General features: G+C 36.4%; 4 protein-coding genes across 8 annotated transcripts; 2 read left to right on the plus strand and 2 right to left on the minus strand.

Annotated features, from left to right (window-relative positions):
* The first annotated feature begins 5825 nt into the window (after positions 1–5825).
* LOC128859545 (protoporphyrinogen oxidase) lies at positions 5826–7552 on the plus strand. The gene has a single exon (XM_054096460.1). It carries the CDS (start codon positions 5985–5987, stop codon positions 7416–7418), a length of 1434 nt encoding a protein of 477 aa, XP_053952435.1. The 5' UTR covers positions 5826–5984; the 3' UTR covers positions 7419–7552.
* On the minus strand, positions 7467–8162 carry LOC128859553 (bolA-like protein DDB_G0274169). Its single transcript, XM_054096472.1, has 3 exons — positions 8052–8162; positions 7784–7998; positions 7467–7715 (listed from the first exon to the last, which is right to left on the minus strand). The coding sequence occupies exons 1-3, from the start codon at positions 8074–8076 to the stop codon at positions 7566–7568; spliced, it is 390 nt and encodes a 129-aa protein (XP_053952447.1). The 5' UTR covers positions 8077–8162; the 3' UTR covers positions 7467–7565.
* Positions 8163–8863: 701 nt separating this feature from the next.
* On the plus strand, positions 8864–18478 carry LOC128855339 (LIM and senescent cell antigen-like-containing domain protein 1). 5 transcript variants are annotated; one of them, XM_054090182.1, is made up of 7 exons: positions 8864–8973; positions 16463–16582; positions 16652–16957; positions 17232–17373; positions 17449–17565; positions 17646–17787; positions 17847–18478. In XM_054090182.1, the coding sequence occupies exons 2-7, from the start codon at positions 16479–16481 to the stop codon at positions 18041–18043; spliced, it is 1008 nt and encodes a 335-aa protein (XP_053946157.1). In that variant the 5' UTR covers positions 8864–8973; positions 16463–16478; the 3' UTR covers positions 18044–18478. The 5 variants fall into 5 exon arrangements, with proteins under 5 accessions (XP_053946157.1, XP_053946159.1, XP_053946156.1 ...); XM_054090184.1 differs by lacking the exon at positions 8864–8973 and adding an exon at positions 9010–9202; XM_054090181.1 differs by lacking the exon at positions 8864–8973 and adding an exon at positions 9218–9347.
* Positions 18479–18569: 91 nt separating this feature from the next.
* On the minus strand, positions 18570–23136 carry LOC128855338 (inositol polyphosphate 1-phosphatase). Its single transcript, XM_054090179.1, has 4 exons — positions 22448–23136; positions 22242–22374; positions 22031–22162; positions 18570–21971 (listed from the first exon to the last, which is right to left on the minus strand). Exons 1-4 carry the CDS (start codon positions 22652–22654, stop codon positions 21343–21345), a joined length of 1101 nt encoding a protein of 366 aa, XP_053946154.1. The 5' UTR covers positions 22655–23136; the 3' UTR covers positions 18570–21342.
* Positions 23137–25208: the final 2072 nt, after the last annotated feature.

The following is a 25208-nucleotide window of genomic DNA, read 5'->3' on the forward strand; positions in this document are numbered from 1 at the left end:
GCCGCTAGCAACGCTAGCTTCGTTATTTGAGTTAATATATCTAACTCAAACTCTGATGAATTTATAACAAAAAATAATAATTCAGGGACCGAAAACCTAGATTTCGGGTTAGCTTTTATTACTGATAAAAACATGAAAACTATTGCCGATCAAAGTAGTGGCACTGAGAGTAAGTTAACACCGGCTACGTGCTTATTCACAAAAATTGCAGATTCCTTTGGTGGCAGGCACTTGTCATTCCAACTTATTTTGAAGTAATAAGAAATTGCACCTGCTTATGTGATGCTACAATAATAATATGTGCTACGTCAATATCAAGGGCATTTTCCCACAAGAAATGCTGATGATAAATCTGCTATGTTGAATTATATTAAACAACTGTGGCAATAGCGGATGCGCTGGCAGAGGCAACGGCAGCGCAGCAACGACAGAAACGGTAGGTAGGGTAGCAGTAAGTTAGAGCAGGGTGGAATAGAGATCAGTAAATAATAATGTTCCTGGTTTTGGTTGATTCTAATTGTTTAATTAAAATTGAAGATCACTCTTTGACAGACTCGCGACTCTAGCTGTTCATTAAACCGGCTACTCCTAAGTATTAGGAGGAATAAATAACTTGTAATAAAAGTAAAAAAAACTTTTTATTTTAAAACAGGTTAATTAGTATTACCGAAGTACCTAATGAAATTTTTTGAAGCGATTCGGTTTTGAATGCAGTTTCAAGCTTAAGCTATTTTACATCGACGATTTTACTGCTTTCGAATTGTTAAAAAATAACGAGAGCCAAAGCTAATCTAATGTATTTAGTTTTATGTAGTTTATTTTCGCTATTACTTTGTAAGAACTTATGAACATAAATGAAAAATGCACTTTTGAAAAAAAAAATAATATACATTCAGGGTTTGATTGAAAAGTAATGAGCCTTATTTGTTTTAAGCAGTTTTATTAAACCTTTTGGCTTATACAACTAATATTCTTCAAAATAGGACCCCTGACCGTCAATACACCGCTGGTAGCAGTCCTTCCACTGCAGGAAACATTTTTTAAACTCACCCGCCGGAATCGCATTCAATTCGGCTGTCACAGTTTTTTGCATCGCCTCGATGGAGTCGAAACGCCTCCCCTTCAGCTTTCTTTTCAGGCGCGGGAACAAGAAGAAGTCCGGAGGGGAGTGGTCTGGGCTGTAGGGAGGATGGGGAAGCACCGGAACCCCCCGTTTAACATTACCCAAAATTCGATCGAGTAACATTGCTCCAACGATCGCTGCATTTTCGCCATTGCAAAAACCTAACACACTTTTAAAACAGCTTTCACGCGCGGGCGATGTTGACTGCACCGCTGTTGCCAGCGAACTGGGACCGGTTTCTAGTGGAAGGGGAAGGTCCAACGATCCTTTTCCCCCACCAGCCGATTCGGTTGATCGCTTGGCAGACGCTCTACGAAGGAAGGCTCATTACTTTTCAATCAAACCCTGTACATATTTTTCTTTGAATTATATAATATAAAACTTTTTATTCAAAAAATAAATAATATTCAATTCATTAAAAAATTAAAAAGGTCTGAGCTACATTCAAGGTAAGCGGACGGACATTTCTCTTGGGCAGACAAAAGTTGACTGACGGTGAATGTTCGCCCAAGGGAGGTTTCACTGTATTTCACATAAAATTTCAGAGCAATCTAGACTACTTGCCAAGACTTGCTTAAGTTTTTAAGTTTATTCTTTAATTTGGTTACTTTTGTAAATATTCTTATTCTAAAAAATAATTTTTTACTTCCTATGTCCGAATCAACCAATCTTAGTTTATAAATATACACCAAATGTGATATTAAAAATGCAAGCAGGGATCAGATCGGCACCAAAGCAAGCAAATAAAACAAATACAACAGCAACTGACCTTTCTATTAAGAAGCAAATTATTGAACAACGAAAGTTATGAAAAAGATGGCAAAAACCTAAATCACCTGACGACAAGAGAAAACTCAACTTAGCCACAAAGATTCTAAAGGCTACTTTAAACAAAAGAAATAGCAAAGAAATGGAAAACTATTTGAGGAACCTGACTCCCAATCCAGATGCAAACTACTCTTTGTAGAAAGTGCTAAAACATTAAAAACCCAAATAAAACATCAACCATCACTAAAGAAAGATAACAATTCATGGGCCGTTACAAAAGAGGAAAAGGCAAAATCTTTGATAAATTACTTTGAAAAGGTTATATCAAATGACGAAGAAGAAAAAATCAACAACCAAAACAACTACCATTATGATTTTACAAAAATAAAAAGGACGAATACACACGAAATAATAGCTTGCATCAAAAAATGAATAAACCATAAAAAAGCACCCGGATATGAGATGATAACAGGAAAAGTATATTATTAGCGGACCTACCAACCAAGGCAAATAGGTATACTTTTCCGAAATGTTTGTAATGCAGTGTTTCGCTTACAATATTTTCCGACAGTGGCAGAGATTATTGCATTGCCAAAACCGGGTAAAGATCCAACTACCGCGTCATCATATAGACCAATAAGCTTACTACCGACAATATCTAAAGTTGCTGAAAAATTACTGCATGATCGACTAAGCCAATTTCTGGAACAAAAACGTATAATACCGGATCATCAATTTGGATTTAGAAAAAAAACATTCGACAGTCCAAAACATCCATAGAATTACAAATAAAATCCAATCAGACCTTGAAAACAATCGATACTGTGCCGCAGTATTTTCGGACGTAGCTAAAGCGTTTGGCAAAGTGTGGCACAAGGGCTTACTCCACAAAACAAAGAGAATGCTACCTTTTGACTACTATCTCATCCGTGCAATGCACATCTCAGAAGAATTGTATTCTATGGCTTAGTCGTCTGCACAGCTAATAGTCAACATCGAAAATCAAAAGTAGCGGGCCAATGCAAAGTACATCCCTTTATTCTATCAATACGAGTATTGCTACAGTACGAAAACATTTTTTGGGTTTTTGGCGCTGAACTTATTCAAATGCAATTAACTTCATTAAAAATAAAGGCTCGGGGGTTTGTTATAATGCGACATGGGTAATTTTAGGCAAATTGAATCACTTGTTTAATAAAACTTGGAGGAGATGTGGTTGTTGTTGTAGCAGCATAAACTTTCCCTGGTCGTTCCGGTTACGTAGAACCGACTGTCGCGGGAACGACTTGTTAGAGATGCTAGGGAGTGGTTCAAAAAGAACCTTTATAACTCCCAATATTCCGGAAATAATAGTTTTGCGATTACTTGCCTTCAAAGTGGCACCATAGTTTGGCACTTTATAATACATTTTTTTCTAAACTTCACTTCATTCACAATTCACAAAATATATAGTAACACGCGTGCTTTTACTTGTTTTTGTAATATACTTGTTCTCGTAATATTTCAATGAAAAATAAATGCAAATGCATTTATCAATATCATCTTTTTCCAATTTTAAACAAGACTAACGAGAATTCATCGGAGTTGACAGCCGTATTACGTTGCCGGATGAACAAAAATTAAGTATTTCAGTTCAGTATGCCCCCTTACGACACACACGAGGTTTTAATTTTTGGTTTACAGGGTCCGGCGCTCGAAGTGTTACCAATTAAAAAGGTCAGGTTTACTTTTATTCAATTCAAAGTAAAAAATGTGTGAAGATAATACAAAATTAAGAATCAATTTACTTTAGCCCGATATGACCACCTTTTGCCTTGACTATGGCCTTGAGACGGTCCAGAAACGAATCGCAAGCTGCCCGAATGTGACTTGCAGGTATTTTGACCCACCCGCGGACAATGGCTTTTTTCAGCACCTCGAGACTGGTGAATCTTTAAGTTCCGACCTTGCTCTTCAAAATGGCCCAAAGAGGAGCCAATTGAGATGACCCATTGAGAGCCATTGTGTGAACATTATGAATTTCGGAACGTTGTTTTTTCTTGGTTCACTCGAGCTTAATGAGACGGGGCCGAGTCCTGTTGAAACGTCCATGGTCTGCCACCAAAATGTTTGTCTGCGGTTTCAAAGCAACCTCCAGAATACGTTCCCAGTAATATTTCGCTTTTACCTTGACGCCAGGCTCGATGAAAATGATTGGAGAGCGCCGATCTGCGATTACCTGAGGCGGGTGCTGCCTCCTGGTGGCCAATCTATGACTGAAATTCTCGTATGAACGGTCGGTCAAATAAACCCTATCGTTTTGGGCGTTTACACAATATTCGGAAATTGACCGCATTCGGCCAAGCTTCCACTCATTCGCTCTTTCAAGTCTGACTTGTTGCTGCTTTGGTGTGAGATCAGACGCCTTTTAGATCTTGTAACTCTTGACTTTGAGATCATTTTTCAGTATGCGGCGGGTGCTGTGGTCAGATATTTTCAGTTCTTTCGCCATTTCGTTGGAACTTCATCGGGGACTTCGCTCAAGTCGCTTCTTCAATTTTTGAACTATTTCACGTGACGTTGCAGTCTTTTGATGACCATCTCCATGACGTTTCGCGATGCTACCAGTATAATTGTAACGAGTAATGATGCGATAAACAAAAACTTTATTTACTTCGTTTTTTCCAGGAGTGAAGAGCTAGGGCTAATAGAGGAGTACTGGCACCAAACTATGCGGCTACGCCAGGCAAACCCCCTACTGGGAGGGTACAATTAAAAGAGGTTTAAAAAACCCATAACCATTCCCAAGGATAAACTGAGAATGCTCACGGGCATTCTCACAGGCCAATGCAGACTGCGGAATCCCCTGCACATAATCGGGATTTGGACTACGAATTCTTGTCGTTTCTGCGACCAATCTCAAAAGACTCCAATGCACCTTCTCCTGCAATACAGCACTATTGCGCGGAGAAGGTTGATACAGACCAACGGCAGCCAGAGGAAGGCCAGGGAACTGTGTCTGGATGTGGTACTGCGATGAGTAGACGGCACAAAAGACCATGAGATCGACGTTTCCACGACAGTCGGTTCTATGTTAACGAAACGACCCGGATTTATGGTATATCCGGCCAAGGACTGTCACTCCAGCAGCCTTCCCCGTATGTAAGGGGAATGTTTATGCTGCTACAACAACAACACCAACCATGAGGTCGAAGTGCAAATCTCGTAAAGAATCGAATCTAATCTAATCTTATTTCAGGTATCTAGCAACAACAACTTTTCGCTAAATTACATAACTTTAACAATAAATTAGTTAAGAACTATATGCCTCCGGATTGTCCAATTTTCAGTTTTAAGATGGTAATACACGCCCCTATCCCCCTTAACATCCTTTTTTTCAAAGCGTGTTGCATTCTATTAAATATTTTCCAAAATATATATGCCCACATCAACAAGAATATCTTATTCTCATGTTTTTCTATTATTTCTTAAACCAAATCATTTTTTTATAAATATAATACTCTACCGTATGAATTGTAACTTCTACTAAATAATAAGTTGCTTGCAAAACACAAGAGAAATAATAGTAACGCAATTTACTATTGTGCTTGTTTGCCAAATAAATTTAGATAAAAATAAATAAAAAACAACACAATCTCATCATCGTCAACTCTTTTGTTTATAGAATTTGAAGGCTCTCAAAAATATTTATGTGAGCAGCTTTCGAACGAACAAAAAAGACATTAGTATAGCCTATATTTGTTAATTTGATAAATAAAAAGTTTGTAATATTCCAGTTCTATATTTTCATTTACATTTTAAGAACCTTTATTTAATGCTTTTTCACACACTGTACAGTTCAATTGTGCCGCTACTGTTGTTTTTGCCGCTTCCCCATTCATATTAAATAATGCCCAAAAGTCAGCTGGTCCAATTAAGTCAAAAGCAAATCAAAACATAAGCAAAACAATGGCAACTGTTTGTTGGTTTTGCTGTCAAAAGTTTGCTTTTGTTTAATAGGAATTTTCATAGACTTTTTAACAATTAACTCTACTATCAACAACTCATTATAGTGTTCGACTTCATAAACAGTCATTCGATATTTTTTATCACAATGGCCACTGTGCTAGGTGCCGGTATGAGTGGGCTTTCGGCGGCTTATTATTTACTAAAGCGGTTTGGATATCCTGCAACCATATACGAAGCCTCTAATCGCGTTGGTGGATGGATTCGCACAGAAAAACATACAGATAAAGGTTTCATATTCGAGGTGGGCCCGCGCACTATACGACCAAAGGGTATCCCCGGCGCTAATACACTCAATTTAATTGAAGAATTGCAATTGCCGGTTGACCCAGTTATGTCGTGGGAACCTGCTGCAAAAAATCGCATGATATACGCCAAAGGACAATTGTGTATGCTACCCAATAGCCTCAGCGGAGTTTTTAAGACTTTGCCACCGTTTTCAAAACCACTGATCAGTCAAATCAAGCTAGATTTAAGCGCAGGTCGAAAGAAATTGAAATTCGCTGACGAATCTATTTATGATTTTGTGGAGAGACGTTTCGGCGCGGAAATGGCAAATTATGCAATCAGTCCTTTGATATGTGGCATATGTGCAGGTGACGCCAAAGAGATAAGTGTGCGCTTCCTAATGAACGACTTATTTGAGAAGGAGCAGAAATGGGGCGGCATCATAAAGGGTGTGCTTTTCGAAAAAATGTTTGGTAAAAAAGAAAAAACGGCTGTTGAGGGAATCTTTGCGGAGGCAATGCCCAAGTTATATGAGAAAGCACGCGAAGAGAAATGGAGTATGTACAGAGTGCCTGATGGTTTGGAAACGTTACCGCGCACGTTGAGTAACTATTTACGAGAAAATGATGTAAAAATGCAGTTTTCTGCCGAGTGTCGTGAAATCATATTCTCGCGCGATGGCGCTAAAATGAACGTTAAGGGACGTGATATTGATCCAAAACATATCATTTCATCATTACCTTCTTATAAATTGGCTTCCTGCGTCAAAAATCAACATCCTTCTTTGGCCGCTTTGCTAATGTCTATTCCTTACGTCGATGTTGCTGTAGTTAACTTGCAATACAATACTAAAGAACTGTTTAAGATGAAAGCGTTTGGATTTTTGGTACCGCCCATTGAACGTCTTCCGATATTGGGCGTGATTTTCGACAGTTGCTGCTTCGACATGGAGGGTAATACGGTGCTTACTGTCATGATGGGTGGCAGTTGGTTCGAAGAGAATTTCGGCAAGGATCCGACACCAAAAAAGCTACTCGACACAGCTTTGCAGCATTTGGAATTAGTAATGGGTATTACAGAAGAGCCGCGCTTGTCACGTGTGAACGTACTGAAAAAATGTATTCCGCAATATACAGTGGGACACAAGCAACGTGTAGCCGATATACGACGATATATAAGTCACTATAAATTGCCATTGACCTTATGTGGTGCCGCATATGATGGAGTAGGAATCAATGATGTCATATTGTCTGCTCGTATGCAGGTGCAGGCGCTGCAAGCTTTGGATGATTAAAAATTGGTTTGAACTTTATTAGGAGTTATGTAGAATAGTAAATTTAGTGATGCGAGGATGCACTGGTTTTTATATTTGCATATTTTCTTCTTTCTTTTTTTACATTGTATATTTAATTAAACAGTCTATACCAACTCCATTTTTTACTCATTTCCCAAAACCGCCCTTGCAATTGGGGCTGGGGTCAACAATGTAATTGGGATCCCATTGCTTCGGTGTTTTAGCCTCAATGGAAAGCGCATGCACAAACTCGCCTGCTAATTTCTCTTTCACAACAGAATTTACCAAACGGTGGCGCTTCAAATACATAAAAAGAAATATGCCATTATAAAAACAGGAAATTGAATGTAGAGGTGTAGATTTACCTTTATCAGCGGCAGATCGTCGAACTTTTCAGATACTATCAACACCTTAAAATGTGTTTCCGATCCTCGAGGTACGTTGTGCATGTAGGATTCGTTGATTACTTCCAAGTGCACTGGTTGAAAGTTCTCGGTGAGGGCTGCACGTATAGCCGCCTCTACTGGTGCAGTTTGTGGTGTTGCTGACATTCTGTGCAACTGAGCGGAACGCAATGTAACTACGATAATCACACATATTTTGTTATTATTCTTTAAATATTGAACAACTTACGACTAACGCTGCGAAAAAGATTCATAACTGTGGCTAAAGCCAAATGTATTATTTCAACGGTTTACTGATCAGCTGTTTCTGTTTACGTTATTAATGCCCAAATAGTATGGCCACCTGAATAATATTTGTAGAGCCGAAAGTAAACGAATCTGTAACACTGAAGTCCTAAAAAGATATAAATCCGCGATAAAAGCTATTTATTTGTCATGTTAGATTTATTAGTTGTGTTCGATAACAAAATAAACCATCAATACAATTATAGAGTGTAAGCGAAAGTTCTCGCATGAAGAGAAGAAAAAGCAAAAATTTCAAATCTCAAACTGGCGCAAGTGCAAAATGCAACACAAAATACCATATTCTATAACAACAAATTAGTTTGTTCCACGAAATTCAATCATATGTTTGCAGATCTAATGTTGCTGTTGTTGTAGCAGCATAAATATTTCCCATACATATACAAGAAATATTGCTGCAGTGATGGACCTTGACAGTGCCAGATATAAATGATGGATAATTCTTTCTGTCTAAAATTTCTCCAACGCAAAATTAGTGTATCTTTTGCATTGAACTGTCAATTTACTCTCACAAGTTTTAAGTGATGGATTATTTGATGGTCTTATCTTGCAAAAATTCAAAAGTTAAGAATAGCTATTACAATTTTTTATATTAGTATTATCGAAGACGACTATTATTACTTCTACTTGAATTTCTGTTTCTCTGTAACAATTGCCAACTTTTTTCCAGCAGGTGACGCTCCGGTCACAAGAACATCTCAGGTGGCAGCCTCATTTTACCTGAGCTCTTCTTGTCAATTTGTCAATTTTTGTTCATTATTCTCTTTGATTTCTTTCGTATTGTGCCAATTTTTGGAAATATTTCTCCGTTTTTCGCATTTTGGGCCAGCAAAATTACAGAATTGATAGTAAGTGCAACAAGTGAACGAAACTTGTGTAAATAAATATACACCATTGTGAGTTAAGTGAAGAAGTTCTACATAAAGCGTCGTGGAAGGGTCATTGAAAATCTCTTATTGGAGAGAGCGGAAACAAAAATCTTGATTTTACCTAATTGGGGTGTTAAAAGCGAAGATCGCGAGTGAGCTATTGCCAATAATAAGCCAACTCTGTCAATCCATAAAGCGGTCAAAACAAGTACGCAAGAAAAGTAGTTGAGAAACAAACGTACGGTGTGCAAGTTGGATTGTCTGTAGTGCCAACAAGCTAAAACAAGTGCAAATATTTTGGAATAAGTTGTCTTTATTGCAATTAAGTAAACGCCCATTATGCCGCCCGTTCAGTAAGCAATAGATATAACCATGTCTTAATACTAGATTATAACAGGTTTAAGCACAAACAAATGTCAAGCGGTATGAATTGTTGAGTCTGCATTCCGATCGATTTCATTCATTTGCTTATAGTGAATGACGACGCCCACTCTAATAAAACTTTTAGTGATATACTCGAGCGTAAGGAAAGATACAAGTGGATGTGTGATCATAGAGTGCACTATTTTTAATATACTTATACATTATTTGCAAAGTTCAACGGGCACAGTAGCACCCCACGAATGCTTGTGAACATGATCTTCAATTAGAATGCTTGGTGTTCTTACTTACACTGGCATATCTCAGATATACTTTTAATATTTGCTCATCAATGACGTCATCCACCAACACAGAATTCTATTTATAGGCAAATATCTGAATGTTTTTGGATACACAGCGAACAACATTAAAATGTTTGGCCTTATGTATGTAGCTATTCCTGTGTCTGGTTGATCGTTTATGAATATAAAATGCACAAATACGATTGAGCGATACGCCACATTTTAAATATTTTCTTTGAAATGTAATGGATAATAATTTTGTCGTCTTTTATCTTATTTATAAACGAAGATTTCCTAGCATATCTTGGCAGATATCACGCACAAAATGTGTGTTTATCTTATGTTGAAATGTTAGATTATATCAATAAAAAGTTGGGTTGCCTAATTTTAAGCGCTTACTTTCAAGAAATATATCGGCTGAAATTTGAATTAACATAATATATCAGAACTAACAGTAGCGTTAATTTTAACCTAGAAACGCCATCATTGTCAGCCGTATTGATATGTATTTAATTAAAGCCAAACATGACATGATCTAATCTGCACGCATGCACACACATAAATACATACATACATGCATATGCACACAATTGTCAGTTTGTTACAAAAAATATGTTTTCGTATTCTTTGAACATCTGCCAATTTGTGAGTAATCTCCCCACAGACAAAGACACTGTGGCTTTCTGACTGGTGGTCGCATCAATACATGAATATGATGTATGTAAAATTGTGCACATGTGTATGTACATATTTTCTGCCCTTTAGTCGCTTTTGCATTGCAATAAATTATGTTGGAGCCTATGCATGCAAGTAATAAAGAGTTCTTTTGTATATCGTGCGCGCTGCCACAACCTCGTCGCTGCGACACTCCAACATTGAGCAATTTTTTTTTCTATTTGCAATATGCTCGACGGTCACGCCATTCCGTGTGGCACACGTTCATTTTCCATTTTTGTAGCACACCTTGAGTTTGCCCTGATTTAGTGTATATCAGCTCAGTGGGCGAATAACTTTCCGTCTCTAAAGTGCCAACGAAAATCGGTTCATTTTCATCAATTAATAAAAAATATTAAAATTGGAGGTTGATTGATGTTAAAGGTGGTGGTGATGCAATCATTTGTGATACTTCAGAATTAATCTTGGCAAAATTTATTTTTTTATTTTTTATTTATGTTTTAGAATTTAGTATTATAATTTACTCTATACGCATGCACATAAAGGCAATAAATATAATAATAATAATAATGATATTAAAAAGATTAAAAAGTCATAAGTGAAAGTAAAGCCAAGGATACGGAAAGTTTGTGTAAACAAATTAATTTATGAAATTATGAAAAAATAATATGGGCAAGTGACATTTACCAGCCAATAAAAAATGTTTATTCTTCAGCCACATAGTGAAATTCAGCAGAAAAAATTTCAGCAGCTTTATGCAGTTCAAAAAATTAACTCAAGAACTTAAGCGCATATATTAAAAGTATATTGAACAAATTGCGGTCCTTGATAAACCATAAATTCTCTGATAGGTCGGACTTTCGTAAAGATAAATTTGGTGTATAAGTTCCTAGTGTGATTTAATCATATAAAACACTGCTGGGGAATCGAACAGTCGGTTCTGCGTAACCTGAACGACCCGGATTTATACCCGGTCAAGGACTGTCACTTCAGCAGCTTTGGGGGCGTCCATAAATTACGTGAGATGTTTAAGTCGAGTCAAATCTCATCTAATCTTACGTTGGAGAGAGGGGGGATCGGCAAATATCACGCAATTTTTTTCTGATTGAAACAAAAAAATTGTACATGCTTAAGATTTAATCTCAAGCGTAATCGTAGTATGATTAAGATCATTCACTAATTCGTTCAAAAGAAAATAATTTCATTCATACTTCGACGTTATACATTACTACTGTTAAACCACCATATTTGTTTTATACCAAATAGCTCAATTTAATCTGAATTTGCGGTACAGTGTAGCCCGTCGGTTGTTTTCGTGCCACTATGAGCCGAACGCCCTATCACTCAGGTTGACGTTTGACAATTCCGGACTTTAAAGAACATAACGGAAAATCATTTGCTCCATTTCTAATACGCGTACCGATTCAACCGCTGAATGCCTTCATCAGCACGCCTATTGATCTCTATTGCCCAAGTATACGTGATGATTTAGAGAAAATATGCTACAGTACATGCGGTATTTACTTCGCATCTATCACAAGAGCTGCAGAGCACAGGCGAGCAGCTCACATTGCACCAGCTAAGCAAGCGCGTATGTTCCGCAAAGTGCGACCCTCACGGATTGCCACAAGACGAGCTAATGAGTTACTGTGCGCAAGCGTCAACGGCTTAGAGTGGCTAGATTAGAACGAAGTTGAAGGAGCACATGATTTTACTGAAAATCATATGGACATGTTGGTCCCAATAGTCTCTCTTGAAACCGCGCATGATTCTCCATGGACTGAATTAGAGTAGATATTCTTCTTTAATCGCAGTAGTTACGATTAAGTCTTCTATTGTTAAATTTTTATTACACTTATAACTCTCAGCAATATTGATTACTAGTCTTAACTAGTCGTAAATAAAAGCACGAAGCAACTTTTTTTTCTTTTTACAATAACAATCCAACGCGTTTACATAAGAAATCCACATTTTGAAAAATCTCACGTGAGATTGGGGGATGGGGGAGGGGGTTGAATAAAATCTCACGACATCTCACCAGGGGGGAGGGAAGGCCAGAAAATAGAAAAAAACACCTCACGTAATTTATGGACGCCTCGTATATGTCTTGTGAGAGTTTGGCGATCATAAAAATTTCAAAAACATCCCTTGACAATAGTATTCGCACTTTCCTAACGCAAGACATGGGAGCTTCTGACCCAAAACAATAAAAAATAGAAGGCAACGAAACCAAAAAAAAAAAAAAAAAATTATGTCAGATGAAGACGATAGAGTGGCACATTCATTAAAGGTGGTGGCACTAGACCAACAACAATGTTCTGTACATTTGATTGTCAAAGCAAAGTATTGGGAAACTAGAAAACAAATAATAAATTCGCTTTGTTTCATTCTGAGTTGACAGCCACATGGACACGGCGTGAAAGAAAAAAAACACATCGGCTGATTTACCAACACCACCTTTAAGGGGTTACATGGGTTTCGTCGGGTAATGTCAGCATAACTCCTGACAGACTCATCAAAAATGAAAAAACATAAATAAGTGCTTTAGTTAAGACCATAAACTCGTGCTTGAACGAAGGAAAGAAAAAACAAGTAAAAATTGGGATTTTGGCAGACATTTTTCCAAAAATATGAAAATTTCGGTCAAATTTGATTGACATTTTGTTTTTTTTAAATAGTTGTAATTGAAAAAAAAAAACAAAATCCTTCGATCAAGCCCGAGTAAATTGTATTTCGAACACCTGTGTAAAATTTCATCAATATCGATTGAGTAGTTTTCGAGAGCATTTGACAACCGACTTTGAAAACACAGTTCCGAGAAAAACGCGTTTGAAGTTTTGAGTAACAATAAAAATGGCTTGGAGCGCACACTTTCCAAAGGCTGTATCTCCGAATTTATTATTCGGATCGACTTGAAAATTTAGGATATTATTCCTGAGATGTTGTAGAAATTAATAAGCAAAAAAAAAAATAAATCGATTTTTTGAACCAACGAAACCCATGTAACCCCTTAATAGATTCGCCTTTATTATATTCTGCCAGCGGAGTGGTTCATAGGCTATCAACATAGCAACTGATTGTCTTTCGAAACTTGTAGGAACGAGAAGATGGCGCAAAACGACATCGAAGCGCTGAACAACATTAGTCGGAACTCTGTCCGCCAGCTGTGTATACCATCTGAATATGTACAGAGATTAATTGAAATACGAACTTCAGAAATGAGCGAATAGCCACAGAGCGACAGTCAGACCGTACTCAAAGCTTTGTCATCCTGTGAAATGAAGTCCTCACTGCTCCTTGAGTGTATCGAGAAACTGAATCTGTTAGGTACGCACAATTGCAGTCGGTTTATTTGGGTTCCAGGATACAGGGGTATAACTTGGAATGAAGTAGCGGGCGCATTGGCAAGGGAGGTTGCGGCCTCGTCGTTAAGAGGACCCGAGCCATTCTTTGCTTTGGGACCACTCACCATCAAGGAGAGGCTTAGGAATGAACAGCTAAAGTTAAGAGAGGTTAGCTGGCAGCAAACTAAGGGGCTACGCCTAGCGAAACGCCCATTGCAGACGGCGTAGTCATTGTAGTAGGTCGAGGTGCAAACCTCCAGTAAATGCAAAATCTAACTCGGTCCTAGTTTCTCGAAGTACACTGCTGGTACAACAACAACGGCTTTCTGGAAGCGAACGAAAAACTAAATATGTTACGTATGACACATAAGACCACGGAATCCACCCACTAAACAGTAAAGATAGAGATGCTATGTGTGTTTTCACGATTTATATCCGGCCAAGGACTGTCACTTACACTACAATCACAAAAATGTTAAATTTTGTCAGTTGAGCTCCCTCGTGTCAAATTAAAAAAAATGAAGCGAATAAAATGCAAAATAATGAGTTCAGAATTACTTCGTTTTTTTTTGTCCACAATAATTTGTTCCTTTTTATCTTCGTTGTCAGATGAAATTGTCCATTCCATTAGAAATTGTGTTGTTGTGGCAATCAGAGCTTTCTTCATATTTTCCTTGCTTCCGTCTATGGATCTTTGTATGTGTAGGGGAGGGGGCCCAGTTGTGACGCGGGTTTTGAAAAAAATTAAAATTTTTTCCTCAGTTCCGCAAATTGAAAAATGAAGAAGTTTAACATTTAACTATTAACCAAACGCAACTTTTCTCCAAAGAAAGTATGTTTATTTGAGTTACTCAAAAAATTTTGGAACAAATTTTTTCAGGATAACTTTTTTTAGGACAAAAAAAAAGTGGCCCAGTTGTGACGCACCTCAAGAAATTTACTGGAAATGAGAAAATATGAAAGGAATGTCACACCAATTGTTGTGATTTAATGATTTATTTATTTTGAAGGCTTTCAATGGCAAAAATAATGAAAAATACAAAAGAAAATGTCCTTCAATGGCCATAAATGACAACGATTTTTATTCATCATCGTCATCTAAATATTCCTAGTCGTCGTCCACGTCACTTTCGCAGTGTTTGCAAGTGAAATAACTTGCCTGCATGTTGGCGCACTTCAAATGAACTGGACGCTTGCATACGTTGCAATTGATCGAGTTGGCAGTTGGTTTTTTTTAAACAACAACAAAAATGTAGGAATTCGGCAGTTCTATATGATCGTAGTGCAAAAAAAAGGTGCGTCATAACTGGGCCACCCGCTGAGTCACAACCGGGTCACGATGCTATTTTGTGTATGACAAGCAAGTTTTTTATAGACACCACATAATCACATAAATCCATATAGAATCACAAAATATACGGCAAATACAATATTTTGATGCATTACACTCGCCTTTTCACTGTTAATTTCACAAAATTTTGGTACTTTGAAAAAAATCAAAATAACTTTTTCGCACGATTTTCAACACGATGTTTGGTGCGTGTATACACAATGCGACTACTAACGTTGGTGTCTGCACAAAAACTGCTGAACGTCAAACGAACATGATTGGCAGGGCTCAAACTGTCATTTTCATACCGCATGTCAAAAATATTTAGCTGCGTCACAACTGGGCCTGCGTCACAACTGGGCCCCCTCCCCTATATATTGCCAAATTGTTAACAACCAAGAGGTACAAACTTTAAACACAAAGGACACCTTCAATGCTTTCGATTTGTATTTCGGTAACTGCAGCAACGGCGACTGTAGGCTGTGATTCAGAAGTGCATTCCTCTATATTATTAGCCAATTCCTATTTAATACTCAAATAAACTTAATATATATTATCTAAAATATATTTACTTACATTCTCCATTTTAGAACTTTGACTCTATTCGCAAATTCGAATTTGTGTTTATTTTTACTTTTGCGCTCAGCTGTTTTTTCTCACTTACACTTTCGTACAAGTAAAAACTTTATCAAATAAAAGCTTGCAACTTCCCCTCAAAATGAAATGTCATTTTGCTCTCTCACTTTCCACTACTTTGCAAGTTTTTTTGATACATGAACGCCAAAGCTTGGCAGTTTGTAGAAATTGTAGCAACTTATTTTTTGCTTCATGAACAAACCTTATATCATTCTCGGTGATCGCTTTTCACTTTCGCAGAAGCTAAATTCTTCTCAAACTTTATTCGTCTCTACGATAATAGGGCAGCAACTGCTAACGACACAGAAAAACAGTCCTTGCCTCACACATAAGAGGATCTATTTTTCGGTATAACTTTATTTTTAAAATTAACGTATAATCGTCTATTAGAAATTAACTCTATCCATATTTTGTTTAATCTACATAACTAAGGCATACCCAGCTTATCAGCTTTGAAAATTATAAAATACATTTGAGAATACACACAAACTCAATAAAACTCTTGGGGGGAATAAAAGTTGGATGTCATACTTGCATGCCAAGAGTATTTCGAAGGCAAAATAAAGAAATATGAGTCACTTGGCATACAAAACAAAAACACGATAAAAGAGAGTTTCCAAGCATGTAGCCGCCAGTAAAGTTACTCACTGGCTTAGTGTAAATTACACATTGAAAGTGTACCTACACGTTAAGATTTTAATACATTAAAAATGTCTTCAAAAATTAAAATGTAATTTTTTTTCATAGAAAATACTTTATTCCTTTTGTATGAATTGTGTAGAGGATAACAAATATTTTTTCTTTAACTTTTTCTCAATTAGAGTACAAGCAGCTGACATGTCGCTAGCTGCTATGCATTGTGCCCGCTGCACGGACGGCTTCGAGCCCAACGAGAAGATCGTCAATTCGAACGGCGAGCTCTGGCATACCCAGTGTTTTGTGTAAGTTGTAAAAAACGGATATAAAAACTTGACAATTTTGTTATTTATACATTCCCTAACCTTTTTCAGCTGTGCGCAGTGCTTCCGGCCTTTCGAAGATGGCATCTTCTACGAATTTGAGGGACGTAAATACTGTGAGCGGGATTTTCATGTGCTATTCGCACCCTGTTGCAATAAGTGTGGTGAATTTGTAATTGGACGTGTCATCAAAGCGATGAGCGCTAGCTGGCATCCGCAGTGCTTCCGTTGTCAAATGTGTGCCAAAGAGTTGGCCGATTCCGGTTTTATACGCAATCAAAATCGTGCCTTATGCCATGAGTGCAATGCCAAAGTGAAGGCCGAGATAACGGGTCGTTATATGTGTCAAAAGTGTCAGTAAGTAGAATGTCGTGTGTGGGGGCCCCCAAGATATGATATTGAAATTTCTGCTACTACTTTTGTGAATTCTACAAATTTTATTTCAAATTTTTTATTTATTTATTTTTACTATTTTTTAACTTTATTTTTCATTTAATTTTTAAATATTTTTTAAAATTTATTTTATTTTATTTTTTAATATTTTTTTTAATTTATTTTATTTATTTTTTTTTTTAATTAATTTAATTTAATTTTTTTTTATTTATTTTATTTCATTTTATTTTTTTTATAGTGGCGTCATTGATGACGCGCCATTGCGTTTTCGTGGTGAAGTTTATCATGGCTATCACTTCAACTGCACTGCTTGCGGTATTGAGCTAGACTCGACGGCACGCGAAGTTAAAAGCCGGCCGGGCTTAACGGCTAACGATATGGTAAATCACTGAAAATAAACAATACATATTTAAGTTCATATTTAAAATTTTTTTTTTTTATTTATATTTTTTTAGAACGAATTATACTGCTTGCGCTGCCACGATAAGATGGGCATACCCATTTGCGGTGCTTGCCGTCGCCCTATCGAGGAACGCGTTGTCACCGCTTTGGGCAAGCATTGGCACGTTGAGGTACGGCTTTATTAAATTTGAATTCTTATAATGCGATAATATTTTCTGCTTTATTTTTCTTATCGTGTTTTCTTTTGCAGCATTTTGTGTGCGCCAAGTGCGAGAAGCCTTTCTTGGGTCATCGTCATTACGAGAAACGCGGGTTAGCTTACTGTGAGACACATTATCACCAATTGTTTGGCAATTTGTGTTTCGTGTGCAATCAAGTTATTGCCGGCGATGGTGAGTTTTTTGTGCTTTCCACATTAAATGGTTATATTTTGCGTTTCGCCTCTTCGCAGTGTTCACAGCGCTAAACAAAGCCTGGTGTGTACATCATTTTGCTTGCTCCATTTGCGATATGAAAATGACGCAGAAATCGAAATTCTACGAATACGACGAAAAACCGGTGTGCAAGAAATGCTACGAACGTTTCCCTAGCGAATTGAGGCAACGTTTGCGCAAGGCGCACGAAATGTCGATGAAGAAGAATTTCTAAACGCCTGCGTTAATTTAGAAAAGTACATTGTAAATGCAACGCTCTAATCCGGAACGCGTACTATGTGCATAGAGAGGCCAAACAGTCATAATGCAAAGTAAAAAATGATACTGATGATATTTTTAAACGAAAACTAATCCATTGGGCTTTTGGGAGTGCCTTAATTAAGTGCCTACATATTTTGTATGTATTAATAAAAATGGATCACGTTGATAAAGTTATGCCACATTTGATATAAAAATCGCAAGCACAAACGCATACATTTGTGCGTCCATAGTAAAAGGAAAAAAATAGTCAATAATATAATATTAACATATTAAGTACGGTCGGCTCAGAAGAATACACGTACAAACCAGCTTCCATAACAATTTATTTATTACGTAAGTTTAATGTAAATGCCAACATATCCGAATAAAACTGATTATCTATCGTTAAGGCGAAAATTTACTACTGCCAGCGTTTCTACAACATCACCTTTAGTCTGCATATTTATAATTTTGTGTTGTTGTTTTCAAATGCTTGTCTTTACGACCGCTCCCTGTATGTGTCTATGTTGCTGTGTTTTTTGCTCAGCCATTAATATTTAATGCACATTTTGAACAAATAATTTTACAAAGATTAGATATATTGTATTAAATGTTAACGTTTCTTTCTCAAAGTGCATCTGTTGTAATTTAATGTATTGAAAATGTAAACTTATTCTGCAGCTAACTTAATAATAAATATTTGTACACATTTTTTGTTTTGAAACATCAAAGAATTTCGCGTACATATATTTTACAATTTTTACATTTAATTAGTATTTTGATTTGATTTTTTGTTTATTTTTGTATTGGTAATGTCTTACAATAATGTGTCATTGTTTATTTAGTTGTATTTGCAATAGCGTACCATAATGTGTATTGGAAACAATAAAAACAATAAATCCAATAAAATGTTTTAACATCTATCGAGGAACACTCGATTGAGAATTAGGTTTATTGGAGGGTGGTGGTGATCTTTGCTAAATAACATAGATTTCAATTGAACTACTTTGAAAAATCAAAAAACGGCAAGGTCGTTCATTTTTTATCAGATACGCATTTTGTGGTAGCCAGGTCGATGAGAGAGCAATAAATTCTGAAGTTTATGCAAAGTGTATTAATTTGTTTAAATACTAAATGAAGTTACAGTTTTATAGCATTATTCAGCTACAGTAGCTAATGTAGCTTTTAAAACTGCGTTTTGATTTTAATATCAATAAAATAATATTCCCAAGCAAACTTAGTGACTATAAATATAATATTAGGTCTGTTCATGAAGCAAGGAAGTTGTGGCAATTGTTACAAACTACGCAGCTTTGGCGTTCATGCATCCAAAAGACTTGCAAAGTAGGGGAAAGTGAGAGAGCTAAATGGCATTACATTTTGAGGGGAAGTCGCAAGTTTTTGCTGGATAAATTTTTACTCGTAAGTGAGAAAAACAGCTGATCGGAAGGAAAAAATAAACAATTTCGAATTTGCGAATTGAGTCAAAGTTCTAAATATTAATAAAAATAGTGATTAAAATGGAGATTGCAAGTAAATAAATTTGAACTAAAATTTAAGAAATGTCAATTGCGAATTGAGTCAAAGTTCTGAATTAAAAAATAAAATAGTGATTAAAATGCAGATTGTAAGTGAACATATCTTAGATAAAATATATTAAGTTTATTAAATAGGAATTGGCTAATAATATGAAGCAATGCACTTCTGTATAACAGCCTACAGTCGCCGTTGCTGCAGTTTCCAAAATACAAATCGAAAGTATTGAAGATGCCTTTTGTGTTTTATGCTTGTACTTTTTGGTTATTAAGGGGTTACATGGGTTTCGTTGGTTCAAAAAATCGATCTATTTTTGTTTTGCTTATTAATTTCTACAACATCTCAGGAATATTATCCTAAATTTTCAAGTCGATCCGAAAAATAAATTCGGAGATACAGCCTTTGGAATGTGTACACTCCAAGCCACTTTTATTGTTACTCAAACTTTAAATGCGTTTTTCTCGGAACTGTGTTTTCAAAGTCGGTTGTCAATGTTATCGAAAACTACTCAATCGATCTTGATGAAATTTTACACAGGTGTTCGAAATACAATTTACTCGGGCTTGATCGAAGGATTTTTTTTTTTTTTTTTTTTCAATTACAACTATTTAAAAAAAACAAAATGTCAATCAAATTTGACCGAAATTTTCATTTTTTTTGGAAGAATGTTTGCCAAAATTCCGAGTTTTACTTTTTTTCTTTCCTTCGTTCAAGCACGAGTTTATGGTCTTAACTAAAACACTTATTTTTGTTTTTTCATTTTTGATGAGCCTGTCAGGAGTTATGCTGACAACGCGGACGCAACTTTTTTCGAGGGGTCACCGGAAGTGACGTCACAATGGAGGAGTTTAAATTTTTTTTTGAAAATTTCTGAAATTATTCTTTAAATATGTATCTATAAGACAGAAAAAAGTTTGAATTAAATAAATAATTTTTTACATAGAAGAAAAAATATTGAAAATAGGCCTTTCTTACCCGACGAAACCCATGTAACCGCTTAACTAATTTGGCAATATATAAACATACAAAGATGCATATGAAGAAAGCTCTGTTTGCCATAACAACACAATTTCTAATTGAATGGGTAATTTCAACTGACAACGAAGATGAAAAGGAAGAAATTATTGTGGACAAAAAAAAACAACGATGTAATGCTAAACTCGTTATTTTGCATTTTATTTTCTTCATTTTTTTTAGTTAAATACGAGGTAGCTCCACTGAAAATTCTTCTAATTTTTCTGTTTTTTCCCCTAACATTTTAATCAGCTGTTCGTAAAATTTGCAAATTGTTACTAGTTTTGCGTTCAGCATTTTTTTTTTTTTTGTTTTTGATATTTTTCACTTTGAGCGCGAATTCTCAGAAATTAAGTTACTGGATAATTTTTACATAAACAGACCTATTTATATGTAGGTATACTTGTCCAAAGCGTATTTGCACGCATCACAAAATTAAGTATAATATTTAGCTTTGATTGTTAACATTGCACTTGCCTTATAATTTATGCTAAAATACAATATATTTACTTTTAAATACCATGCCAAAATAACTTTAACAACAACATCATTACAAATAATAGCAATAGCAAAATAATGAGACTCTAGCAAAAGTCCACACATACAAATACATATATGGAAGTAGAAAGGAATGCCAACATGCACCTGGCTATTTATATTTTTTGAGAACCAAATCTTCTGCTTTTTCCTTCATTAACTCAATTTACTTTCCATCGTTTATGCTTAGCCGGCCAAATTCGTCAACAAATCATCCATTAAGCTCACATCACGCACCGCGACTAAGCCATCTTTATTGCATTTAGTATTTTCCTTCTCTTCATCTTCCTCCAGATAGCTAAGTGGTATTGGCTTGCATTCACTAATACTACCCCGGTAACTGAAGATATCGCCTCCTAGCGAGCGCAATATGGCTTGTGGTGCACAAGTATCCCATTTGAAAGTCGAACCTTTGCTTAACAAATACAAATCCACTTCCCACGTAATAACTTTCAATGCTTTATGGCCAGCACCAGCTGCAAATGCGAACTCATAGCCCAACTCCATAATGTGTTGTAGTATATCACCATTTTCAGAGCTGGAGAATATGCCCAAACGATTTTCGCGCGCTGGTCGTTCAAATTGACAATTATTCGCTTGCAAGTCCGGTAGACAAACACCCCAGAACACTAGTGAACGGTACACATTTTCATCCAGCTTGTTGTGGAAAGGTTGGGAGACAACACCAATCACGGGTATACCAGTCGTGCGTTCGTATACGCCAACCAACACGGTAACACAATCTAAACCAGTTGAAGTTATGCCTGGAAAGTCGGTGAAAATGCTATCGCCAGATATGTACTCAGCAGTGCCGTCTATGAAAAATGCGGGGCATCAATGGAAAGCGTTGCAACAAATGATTGTTAGGCCTTACCAATTGGATCTATCCAAATACCCAAGTTGCTATAATCCAAATCTTTTGGCAGCACTGGAATTTCACCCAAAAGCGCTTCTTCGTACGCCACATCGCGATGCACTTCACCGGCAAGTACTTCCGCCGCTTCGACTGAAGTTAGGGGGGTGAAAAACAAATTTACATTTGTATATACATAAATTCAAAAGGCAAGTTTAAAATATGCAAATACCATTTAGTATCGCCGCCAGACACTGTGCTGTTTCCTCTGCTGTCTCTCCTACGACTATAACCGTTGACTCGCCATCCGCATTTGTAAAGTTCGGCGATTCTTCGCCTTTAATGGCATCGCGCATTGCAGGAAACTTTGGTAGATCCATTGAAATAATAATTAACCCTGTAACTAAGGCACCACACAACCACACTAAAACCACTTACCACAGCAGCAATATCACGTTTGATGGTCTCTTGTATTAGCACATCAGCGAGGGTTTTGAAATCGTGTTCGAAGCGCGCATTCGCTTCCGGTCCGGTTTTTTCCTGCACCAACAACTTCAGTAAAGCCTCATTGGAGCGACAGACACGTGCAATATTAGCTGCCTTTTCGGTTGCGTTGATGAGTTGCTGTATGAGATTTGGCTCCATTTTTTAGCGTTTCAGTTATGGATTAACTTTGGCAGTGCGAGTTGTATGGAAGAACTCAAAGTGATGTTTTACTTAATTCAATTAGCGGTATACAAGCCAACCGAATTTGTGTAGATACTGCCACTGTCTCAGGTAGTCAATTTGTAAAATGTCTCAATTCGTATGCGGATTTTTGTATGGCCTCTTTATTCTTTGCGTTTTTATTTATAAAATATATGTATTCATATTAGCATGGAATTGTATAAATATATGCGGCACAGTGTTTCCTTTAATAAAGCCCTGATTGCTTTCAATTATTGTACAACTACCTTTTATTATTCGTACAAAACTATTGTCTATTTTTAGGCGAGCGCGTTAGTGTTGATAATGGTCGGAATGTTGTTAAATGTTTAATGTTAAAGTTTTAGAACAATATTTTGAACTTTGTTAAGAAGATATTTTTGAGAATTCTAATATACTTTTTCAACCCGGTTAAAAATATTGAACGCTAGATAATAAGTTGTTTAATAAGTTTAATTATTTAAATAGTATTTACTGCTATTCAACACATAAGGCGAATGGCCCAAAGCTGCCAGATTAATAATTTATCATGATTTTATATTGCGTTTAGATATACCAGAATATCTCCATTTTTACGCAGTCGAAAACTATTTCAAGAATTTGAAAAATAGTTGAACTCGCTTTGATAAATATCTATTTTGACTAGTTTGTCCAAATTCAAGGATGATAGAATACCAAGTTATGTCTTCCGAATTCGCTGTGTTGTCAGAGCCCATGAATAAATAAATAAAAGGAAAGGGAATTACTTGTTTGTGAAGAGGAAGAGTAGGCGAAAGCAATGGGGAGAACCAAACACAAGATTTTAATCGACAATACACGCAAAAAACTGCATTTGGAGGCATTATATTTATTTGAGCTTTCACAATTGAACACGCAGCACTTCCTTTTCATTAGTTTGTTTAGTTAAAATCTGACAAGCCACAGTATTACCAAACCATTCACCGAATTTTCACTAACATGTAATTCCTCCTCCTTTTCTTTGTTTAGTTCGTTTGTTTGTATTGGTAAGTTATCTGACGTCAGACTTGTCAAAATTGCGAAAAATAAAGTAGCCGTTTTCGAAGATGCCATTCCCAGTACTCAATTAGCCTAGGTGGAAATCTACTAAACATCTGTGTGAGCGTGGCTAATTTTGTTTTTCAGCTAAGAAAAGAAAAACAGCATCAAGAGGCGAGTTTTTTAGCAGTTCAACATTATTTAAATATTCCAGAAAGTAATAAACGAGTCTGCCCCAAATAAGACTGGCGATTTATACTTTCTTCAACCTTTTTTAACTTTTGAACAAATTATTAAATTATCAGTAGCGACAGCTCACACCATCCAATACCTATTTTTCTAATCCATAATCCACATTTCCTCTTCCTTTTCAGGCCATGTTGAATCGTTTGGAAAATCTGTTTCAACAATGTTGTTCGCCAGCTAACTTTGAGCCATTCAACTTCTATTTCGAGCAACCTTGGGTAGCTTCTAGATTATTCTTAGCTTAAAAATTAACCATAATTAGCCCTTTACTGAAAAACTGCTCCTATATAAATATACATATGTAGATATATAAATGGTCTTTCAAACGTGTCGGCTAGATATCAGTGAATAATTCCTAGGCAGTATTTGGTTTTATGTCATCTTTAACATTTACCAAATAGACAGATGTACAGATTTGCACGATAGAACAATATGTTAAAATTATTGAAACTTATTATGGAAATGGGGGATCTTCAAGAACGACATATCAGAAAATTCGTAATTTGCTTTGAGGGAAATTATCGCCCGAACGAGTCGACAATTCAAAGATTGGTGAAAAAATTTCAAGAAACTGGTTCTGTCTAGGATAGGAAAAACTCTAGCAGACCAATAACTGGATATTCTGTTGAGAATATTGTTGCTCTAACGCAAAGTGTTGTTGAATAACTTTCAACATTGAAATCTCGACGTTCTCAATTATTAGGCAAGAATGCTTTATGACTGTTTGGCGGACTTTACTTGTAAACGTGCTCAGGGTGGACATTTATCTAAATGATGCAATTTTTCACTTTTAATTGCTAAGAGACGCATTAAAAAAAAATGAATAAGTAGTGATACTATTTGTCATGTTTTATTTTAAAACAAACCAAGTCACATAGAAGTTCACTGAAACGAGATGGCAGACAGTGCGGCCAAAAAAGCCTTCTCAGCACCGATAACAAAAGATCCCACATGTGAGGATATGCAATCAACAATTAGACGATATCTCAACACCAAGACGAAACTACTCGTAGAAAGGCTAATTAATTGCACCCACTACCATACCCTACCGTTAACCGAGAATATATATCCCCACAATACCCCACCGGCGTATGGAAAACTCAAATAAAACATTTCTCCTGTCTACGGCTTGGCCACTCTATTGACAAGCACGAACATATTCTGACCGAGTACCCATCTCCATTCTGCGTACACTGCGGAGGAGATCTCTCCTTAAACCACATATTTGAAGATTACTCCATTTTGGTAGACG

The sequence above is a fragment of the Anastrepha ludens genome, chromosome 2 (assembly GCF_028408465.1).
Source record: "Anastrepha ludens isolate Willacy chromosome 2, idAnaLude1.1, whole genome shotgun sequence".
Taxonomy (NCBI): domain Eukaryota; kingdom Metazoa; phylum Arthropoda; class Insecta; order Diptera; family Tephritidae; genus Anastrepha; species Anastrepha ludens.